Here is a 10,387-nt window from a genome sequence, read left to right on the forward strand (position 1 = left end):
TGGTGAGCTTGTGGCAATTCCTATTCCCATAAAACACACTCATGCTCCAACCAGTAAGTGTTTTTTCTTATGAATTTTGCTATCACTATGATAGTCTTTCAACTGAATCTCTTTACTATTTTTCCTTAGATGTCTCTTCCCCATGCTATCACTATGCTATCACTATGATATCTTTCAACTAACTATAACTGATGCTGCTACGGTAAACTTCATCAAGAAGATCCCCAAGGAACTGAGGATGCCTTGGGTGATAGTTCCTAATCCCACACGTCTTTTTGAATATTTCAACATGTCTACTAAAGAATTGTTGCAACTTGCCCCTGGCTTTTCCCCTTTTGGGATAAATATTGTGAATTCTGGGCGCACAACACTTCCTCCTCCTGTGGATTAGGATGTTGGACTTCTTCCTCCTCTAGTTTAGGATGAATCCTCTTTGAGTACTAAAAGAAGAGGAAACTGCAAGGAGAAGGGCTCTATGGTTGCCTCTAGTGGTGCTATGGCATTGGGCCCAGTTCAGGAGTCTACTGTCAGTGATGATTATGTGATTACTGGCGAGAGAGGCCCTGAACTGCCTCATGAATTGCTGGCAACTAGTAATTTTAAAAAGGAAGTACGTGCGTCCAACCACCATAAACTGAAGAGACTTGCTCCTACTTCTGCTTTTGATGTTGCCCTGTATAGTAAGAAAATGATGTTTCGCCCTCTCTCAGTTCCAGATCCTCCCACAGGTTCTGAACAAACTAGTGACAATGTCCCTCAAACTGTTGACCCTTCCCTCCCTGATAATCGCAAGGAGAAGGGCATTGCTGAAACAACTATTGTAAGTGTTGCTCTCCCTCATCCTCGATTCAGTGATAGGAGGGGTGTGAGTGACGACATTCCCTGTTTGCCAAGATCTCTAGGTTCCCTTGAAAGGGAGATGACCATGGATATGAGGCGTTGGGGATGAACTGATGAACTACCTGTTACCAACAAGCATTCTATTAATGATGTTGATATTGTGTTTGGAGTTCCGGAAGCTGTGTGACTTCCTGTTGACATGCTGCTGAAGCCAATATGGCTAAGAGCTTGGACCTGTCCTTTCACCGATCTGCTATTCACCTTGCCAAGGTAAACCTTTTGTTAAGAATTAAATTGGACTTACTCAAACTCACACTTATATCAATTACCTTACTCTCGATTCATGTTGAAATATAGTTCGAGTAAAGGAATCGTCCCATGCCTAACATTAAAGCACTTGTTCACAACTTAGCTAAACTACTAGCTCAAGAGAAATCTTAAATAAGAGAAGGCTTTAGGTTTAAGTTTTTACATAACTCTTGGATTATTTTACCTTAACTTACAATTTACGTAAACTTGATTTGTACCTACTTACACAAAGAGAATTTAGAGAGAGAGAAAAAGATGTGGAGAGTTATATGTGGAGGATTAACTCCACTCATGCAAGGATAACTACCACTTTTAATCAATTCATTACTAGAACTATAATCATTATTGGGTTCATAGACAAACCCAAGAATAATACCAAGTTTGATCCTTAGTGGATTTATCTTATCTCTAAGAGAACCTACTAGTATGAGGACTTATTACAGTACTCTATCTCTAGAATACCCTAACAAGTCTTAGCTTGTTATTAACATAAACTATTTTGGAGTTGATGTTGATAACAAGCTTGTGAAATATTAAAGTAATGAAAGACTCTATTAATGGAGCTTCTCCTCACATTAGCATCATTAAACCCTCCACAAAGGAGGGTTTTAGCTCATGATCCTAGGACTTATGAACTACTTACAAGAGATACTTAAGAAGAACTAGAGTTTGAGAAGAAGAAGAAGAAGAGAGTGAAGGGCTGCAAGACCACAAATCCAAAGTAAATTGGCAAGTTTATTTACAGCACCACCCCTCCTATTTATAGTTTCAAATGAGTGAAATGGGTGACCAAGATTACATCTTACATTTTCAATCCAAAGGTTACAAATTAATCTACTTTTATAATGGAATTTATTTAATCTAAGTGGAGAAAGTGGGTGAATAGTAATTTCTATTACAAGATAAATAATTAGGAGTGGTTTGTGCATGTATTAAGTGGAGAAAGTGGGTGATTACATAAGCTTCCACTTAATGACATCATGATGAATAGTAATTAGATTTTTACTTTGTCTTAGTTCGGACCTATTTTAATTCCCTATCTAGTAAATTGATAGAACCTATATACCATTATGTACAGCTTGTCGCGCTGATAATTTTGACAGGTCACACGCCCAAAACAGAGTTCAGAGTCAAAAGATATGATTTTCTGAAGTTTCGTTGACTTTTATGCAAGATTTGACCAGGGTTGACCCGGAATTGACTATTTTGACCAGGCTTTATGGGCTTGATTTAAGCTTCCAATGGGCTTCTTTTGGACTTGATAAAAAGGCTTTGTTTCCAATTAGCATATTCACCTTGTTTCCATGCCAAAATGTCAGTTTTGTTGAAATTTCATCATTTACGCGTCGAAACCTACAAAAACATGGAAATACAATTAATTTATATTTATTACACACACAATTAACCAATATGTAATGTCTCTAAAGGGTTTATATTATAGTTTTGGGTGCTTATCACACCACCCCCAAACAGCATTTTGCTTGTCCTTAAGCAAAGAAGAGACACTAAACAGATAAGTGGCCAAAAATGTGTAGTCTAAGCTAATTCTCGTTTCACAAAGTGCGATTGCATTGAACATATGTAACAAGGCCTTAAACGAGTTTTTCAGAGAAGATACTCACAAACTTCATTTATACTACAACGACTCAGTAATAAAGACTTATTCCCTTAATTAATCTCAGATATCTATACATCTCATTAACGGGAAACAAGAACTAATTCCATTGAAACTTGAGTTAATAAATTCACAATAATTAAAACATCTACATATGATAATACATGCAGTGAATTTTTACAATGAACTGTACAAGCAGGGCCGTTTCTGGATCCTTTGGAGAGCGTCTTTAAGTAGGTTCTCACAGGTATGTGTCGGAACACAAATTCTCTCATAATTTTTCCACTCAAGTTTTGCTAACTCCAGTGTGCAGTGGGCACACATTTTCTCACATACTCAATGACATTCAGAAGAGTCGAGGTCGATCGATCACAACTACTACTTATTATCACATTACCCTACTCCTAGTTGAGCTAGAGATCTTTAATAGGAATTATGGGGCTTAGGTGATAGTGTAGAAGAAAATGGAACGGAAAATCAAAAGTATGATAAGTATGAGAGAACAGGGTCTTCAAAAATTTTAACACTAGAGAAATCATTTGTTTGCTGCTTCTAAATATATTTTCCATGCTTAGCCCTTTTTGGCTTATTGACTCCTTTTGGTTTGATTTTTGGGAGTTCTAACTATGACTTTTTACTTTTTACTTGGAATTTTATTTCTATTTTTCTTTTCTTTTTCTTTTTGAAGCAAATAACTGATTTTTGTTTGGACAAGTCTCTCTCTTCACTTTTCTGCATTTATCCTATTTCTCATACTCATCAAATAGGTGGGTTTATTTTATTTTGGGGTTAATAGATGGGTAAGGAAATGTTGGTGAAAAACGAAAATGGCTAAATGAAAGGTTCAATGGGGTGACTATCGGTAAAATTTGTACTGGTATGTATTTATGGCTATATCGATCCAAAGAAAGCCTAAATTCTCTTATAGGATTCGGATGGTGATCAAGTAAATAGACATGTGATTTCTCTACTCGAAATAACTACTCTTCTGTGTCATTACTCATAAATCACTCCTGCAGCTGTCGAGGCTTTTGGGCTAGATTCTCACTAGATTTGAAATTAAGTAGTCTAACCGTGGGTCCCAGAAACTTACCGCTAGGTACAGTCAATGATACTCATTGCATGAATGTTCATGAAAAAATGTAAAAACTATTGCCTATGTATTAACCTAAGTTTCAAGGAAGAAATTCTCATCCTAGTGTTAAAGTGAGATTTCTAGACAATTTTCATTACGGAAAAGAAAACAAGACTTTGTCAATAAATACATTGAAAAGAAAATAAAGTAAACTATAAACAAGCTAATAATACGCTAAATTATTACAAAAAAAGGTTCTAACCACCCCCAAACAGAAGGACACTTTGTCCTCAAAGTGTAAGAGAGAGTAAGAAGATACCTGAGAAGCTTGAGCAAAGATTTAGTGAACAAACTGCAACAAAATGTTATTCGAACACAATATACAATATACCAAAAGAAAACTGAAAATATTACACTAAGCAAATAAAACAAACAACATACAAAGAAACAAACAAATATCATACCACAAAAAAGGAAGAGCACACCAAATACATATATATACATCCCAACATGTAAATTCAGGGTGTAACCAATCGAGGATCATCATATGTGAAGTGCCACTCTTTAGCATCACGCCAGTTAATAATGGCCTGCTATAGTTTGCTCCATTTTGTAGCTCCAGATCGGTCCAAGTGTCGCAGCATTTTATTGTCATTTGGGTAGCAAGGATCGTTCTTCAGGTACCTTGAACAACATCGCCATACCTGAAACCATAAAGAATTAATTATTTTATTTGTAGGACACATGGAATCTACTGTAACCCAGTCAGTAAAACCGGTTGAAAACTGTAGGAAGAGGACCCTCATTAAGCTGGCTGGCAGTGACGGGTAAAAGTAAATAACGGTGTCGAAAGTCCCGAGCTCGTTTCAAATTCTGAACTACACAGTGAGTGATGTTGAAAAATGTATGCTGCTGAGCAAGTGCATTGAAGACGATGCAAGAAGACTCATTGGCAGTAGAAAAATGCCAATCGCCCATAGCTATCAGAGGTTCAGGAAAAACATGGTGTGTATCACCAAGTCAGACTATGAAGCCATCAAGGAAGAAACCATGTGCATGGTTTCTTCCTTGATGGCTTCATAGTCTGACTTGGGCATGGTTGAAAGCAGTTGTGTCTTCCATATGACCATAAAAGTATGCAGCCAAACTTGGAGAATAAGTTTACTCGGGTTGAAGAACGAGGGAAGACCAACCAATGTCGGCAATGAATTCACAAAAATGAAGTCCATAAGAGGGAGAGTCCATCATAGCGGTATAATTATACTGACCACCCTACCAATTATACCGACCACCCTACCAATTAACGTCAGATTCCGAAGAAGAAGAAGAAGTTGTGCAAAAATACTAGAAAATACAGAGGAAGCTGGTGTCATAATGAAGTTGGACCAACACATATTTTCTACCTTGGATCTAAAAAAATAGGTCGTTTAACGTCAGATCCCTAAGACGGTCATAGAGGTTTTCTTACTGAGGTAGAACATATGGAGGAAGGTTTCATAGGGTACTTAGACCAACACACATATTCTGAAAAGATGTAGCAAACCCCGAAATTGAAAGCTGTGGAGAGTTGAAAGGATCACGCATGCTACTAAAAAAGTGGCGCACGCGACTTGAGTTGAAGATTTTTTTATTTTTATTTTTTTACAATGTGAAGGGGGTTGAGGCTCACTGAAGTAAGACTCAATCCTTTCAGATTTTTTTTTCACAACTGTACAAGGGAAGATTAACGTGTTACCATCACTGTTACGCCTATTGAACTCTTTTTCAATCGAGATGATCCTAGAATACTTTCATGTCGGCTCATAAACGAATCCAATCCAGCTAGATAGTGGCTTCACCTTTATGTTTTGGGGGCCTAGTGGTCAGGACGACTGTATATCACCGTCCTGGTCCTTGCGAGGAGCGTGTTGGACTAATAACCCTTATTACATTTGGATATAGCCTCAAACTGCCCCATCAGGGGTTAGTCTAGGTGGAATCCATTGCCTGTGTCCCTAGTATGTAAACATATGATGGCCTACACAAAATCTTTTTGTGCACAGCAATAGCGCAAAGGTGAATTGTAAAAGACACGAGTATATATAATAGGAGTCTTTTAACGTCAGATCCTCAAGAGGAATATATATAGGGTGAGTCTTTTAACATCAGATCCTCAAGATGATTATATACAGGGTGAGTCTTTTAACTTCAGATCCTCAAGATGATTCCCATCCTGTGGGGGCAACGGCGCGGCGGCGAAGTTTATCCTGCTCAGTTGGTGTCAGACAAAACTATACCTTATATCGGCAAGTATTGGATAGGAAGTCAAGACCTGGATAGAAAGGTGTTTGACAATGCATACACCACTCCATCCTTCGCGCACGTCGTTTATGAGCAAAAGAGCTACGACCTTGACCTATTCGAGATCGGTGATATTTACACCAAATGATGAGCTGAATGTCAGTTTGAAGAGAGTAGAAAAGAGTGGAGAAGGAAGGAGGGGAAATTTTGGGTACCCATCTTGTACCAGAATTAATGTTTAATCGATTATCAGAAGACATTTATACTCAGTTATGAAATAGAGTTGGCTCCGGCGCTTTCAACCACACACTCCAAGATAATTTTAAGAGAAGAAAAGAAAGGAGGGCCCGGGTACCAGAATGGTGCACTCTCTTTAAATAAGAGTGGAATGGAGTACACTATGAAAAAGGTCTAATCTTCATAGACAGGATCATGTAGAAGAGTTTTTTCTACAGCTGAATAGCGTAACTCGTGGAAATGCTTGAGGCGTTGACCATTGACTTGAAATTCGCTATCATCTCTTGGATTTAGCAAGGATATTTCCTCGTAAGGGGTGATAGCGGTGACAATGAAAGGACCAGACCATCGTGTTTTAAGTTTTCGAGGAAAAAGATGTAACCGTGAGTTGTAAAGCAAGACCTTTTGACCAATTTGAAAATCGTTCCGTAATATATGTTTGTCATGCATTATTTTCATGTTTGCTTTATAGGTTTTTGAGAGATCATAAGCATTACTCCGAATTTCCTCAAGCTCATTTAATTGCAATTTGCGCTTCTCACCTATCGTGTTGATGTTATAATTGAGGCTTTTAATAGCCCAAAGAGCACAATGCTCAAGTTCAACCAGTAGATGACAAGGTTTTCTAAATACAAGACGGTAAGGAGACATCCCTATAGGAGTCTTAAAAGTTGTTCTATATGCCCACAAGGCATCAGAAAGTCTGAGATACCAGTCTTTCCTAGATAGATTAACTATTTTCTCTAAAATGGATTTAATCTCTCGATTAGGGACTTCCACTTGTCCACTAGTCTGAGGATGATATGGAGTGGCTACCTTGTGGATAACTCCATATTTTCTTACCAAGGTTTCAAAAATTCGGTTGCAAAAATATTTGCTCCCATCACTAATGATACCTTTGGGGACGCCAAATCGTGAAAAAATATATTCCCTTACAAAAAACACGACGGTCCTATGATCATTTGCTCGACACACCATTGCTTCAATCCATTTAGACACGTAGTCAACTGCTACCAGAATGTAGAGAAAACTGTGAGAGATAGGGAAAGGACCCATGAAATTGATGCCCCAAACATCAAAATTTTTGATAATGAGAATTGGATTTAAGGGCATCATGTTTCATTGAGTAACGCTGCCAAGCTGTTAGAATCGTACACATGCTTTGCAATGATCATGGGCATCATGAAAGAGAGAGGCCCAGTAAAAACCACATTAGAGAACTTTTGCTGTTGTTTTCTTACCACTGAAATGACCACCACAAGATTGCTAATGGAAAAAAGAAAGAACCTCATGATGTTCCCATTCTGGAATTCAACGACATATAAGTTGATTAGCACAATATTTGAAAATGTAGGGGCCATTCCAGAAGTAATATTTCACTGCGGATAAGAACTTTTTCCGAGCACTACGTGGCCAAGAAGAAGGAAGTTCTTTAGTCACCAAATAATTAACTATGTCAGTGTACCAAAGAGAGGAGAAAATGGAGTATAAATGCTCATCATGAAAAGAATCTGAGATCGACTCGGAATCACTATCACAGTCATGGTCTAGCCTTGAAAGATGGTCTGCTACCACATTGTCTGACCCTTTTTTATCTTTTATTTCTACGGTAAATTCTTGCAGGAAAAGTATCCAACGAATCAATCTCTGCTTAGCATCCTTCTTCATGAGAAGGTACCGAAGGGCTGCATGGTCTGTGTACACAATGGTTGTAGAACCAACAAGATAAGGGCGAAATTTTTCAAGGGCATAGACTACAGCCATAAATTGTTTTTCAGTTGTGGTCTAATTTCTTTGGGCATCATTCAGAGTCTTGCTGGCATAGTATATGACAGTGGGCTTATCTTCTCTTTTTTGGCCTGGTACAACACCAATGACATAGTCGCTAGCATCGAACATAAGCTCAAAAGGTTTCAACCAGTCAAGAGGTTGAATGATTGGTGTTGAGGTCAAAGCGGCCTTTAGAATGTCAAAGGCCGTCTTGCAATCAAAGTTGAAATCAAATATGGCATCCTTTAGCAGTAAGTTGGTAAGAGGCTTAGCAATCTTTGAAAAATCCTGAATAAATCTCCTGTAAAATCCGGTGTGTCCTAAGAAGGCACGAATATCACGGACATTCTGTGGAATGGGCAGAGATTCTATTTTTATTACTTTGGTCGTATCCTATACCAGCTTTTGACACAATGTGACCTAAAACTATTTCTTTTTGGACCAGAAGTGACATTTTTCCCAATTTAGAACTAGATTCTTCTCTTGACAACGCTTAAATACTTTGGAAAGATGAGAAAGACAGTCGTCAAAAGAATTTTCATAGATAGAGAAGTTGTCCATGAAAACTTCTATAAAATGTTCAACCATATCACTGAAGATATGAAGCATACAACGCTGGAAGGTTCCAGGTGCATTACAAAGACCGAGTGGCATACGTTTGTATGCAAAAGTTCCAAAGGGGCAAGTGAAAGTGGTTTTCTCTTAATCTGCTGGAACAATGACAATTTGAAAGTAGCCGGAATATCAATCAAGAAAATAATAGTAAGTATGTCCCGCTAATTGTTCTAACATCTGGTTAACGAATGGAAGAGGGACGTGATTTTTACGAGTCACAGCATTAAGTTTACGGTAATCGATGCAAATTCTCCATTTGACGGGCATGGGATTGGAGATGCATTCGTCATTTTCATTATGCACAACTGTAATGCTTGATTTTTTTGGAACAACGTGGACAGGACTTACCCAAACACTGTTAGAGATGGGGTAAATGATACCAGCATCAAGCAAGCGTAAAACTTCTTCCCGCACCACTTCTTTCATGGTGGGGTTTAGACAACATTGAGGTTCACGTGATGTCTTGGCTCCTTGATCGAGATGTATGTGATGAGTGCACACACTAGGGTCAATGCCCTTGATGTAAGCTAAGGAGACGAAATGGTGTTCTCGAATGACATGAAGTAAACGCACTTCTTCATCTGCAGTCAATTGTGATAAAATAATGATTGGGCGACTACCATCTATGTCGAGATGGACGTACTTTAGATCAGAAGGAAGTGGTTTTAAATCTGGAGGTGGGGGAGTTGGAATCAAAGATTCATGAGGGATGTCGTCATCAACTGAAAAGACGTGCTGAGTGTCTTCAACATCACAAGATATCGCAGCCGTAGGGTCAAAAAGTGGTATTGACTCTAGTAACGTGTTAACCTCTTGAATGTAAGAGTCAACATCATAATCGGATTCACCAAAAGAAAGAAATTGGTGAACGTCATCATCTAGAAATGCGCTGGTGAAATACTCGTGCACTAGACCTTCAATCATGTTAATCTTAGCATCAATGTCAGCATCTGAGATTTCTTGCATCAATTTAAAAACATTGACCTCGACAGAGAGATTTTCGAAGGACATTGTCATAGAACCATCACGACAGTTGATGAGGGCGTTTGCAGTGGCAAGAAAGGGACGATCTAAAATGATAGGAATCGAGTCACAGGTAACTTCGGTGTCAAGAATGACAAAATTAATGGGATAGTAAAAGTCTTGGACCTTGACAATGATGTTTTCAACAATTCCTTTGGGATGCTTGATAGATCGATCGGCTAACTGTAATGTCATGTTTGTGGGCTTTAGCTCATGAAGACCTAACTTGTTAAACAAATAGTAGGGAAGTAAATTATCACTTGCTCCTAGGTCTAAGAGTTTAGTAGCGGTGTACTTATCTCCCAAAGTGCATGGAACAATGGGTTGGCTAGGGTCCTTATACTTTATTATACCATTGAATTCAGTGATAGAAGCAAATTGTTCTATGATGAACGCTTGTTGAGGAAGATGTGTTCGCCTTTTGGTAGTGCACATGTCTTTAAGAAACTTCGCATGTTGTGGCAAATGTTTGAGAGCATCGAGAAATGGAAGATTTATTGTCAAATTTTTGAAGGTTTTTTGAATTTCATCAAAATTTTCATCAGGTTTGTTCGTGGCCAATCGTGCTGGAAACGGTGCTTTTGGTCTGTATCTTTCAAACGAATCAACTTGCTCTTTGTTCT

General features: G+C 38.3%; 1 protein-coding gene across 1 annotated transcript; it reads right to left on the minus strand.

The window, feature by feature from the left end:
* Positions 1 to 8,141: 8,141 nt before the first annotated feature.
* LOC147503541 (uncharacterized) lies at positions 8,142 to 9,752 on the minus strand. The gene is made up of 2 exons (XM_086604883.1): positions 9,090 to 9,752; positions 8,142 to 8,474 (listed from the first exon to the last, which is right to left on the minus strand). The coding sequence occupies exons 1-2, from the start codon at positions 9,750 to 9,752 to the stop codon at positions 8,142 to 8,144; spliced, it is 996 nt and encodes a 331-aa protein (XP_086461009.1).
* Between the last annotated feature and the right edge of the window lie 635 nt (positions 9,753 to 10,387).

Source organism: Coptis chinensis, chromosome 4, assembly GCF_015680905.1.
Source record: "Coptis chinensis isolate HL-2020 chromosome 4, ASM1568090v1, whole genome shotgun sequence".
Taxonomy (NCBI): domain Eukaryota; kingdom Viridiplantae; phylum Streptophyta; class Magnoliopsida; order Ranunculales; family Ranunculaceae; genus Coptis; species Coptis chinensis.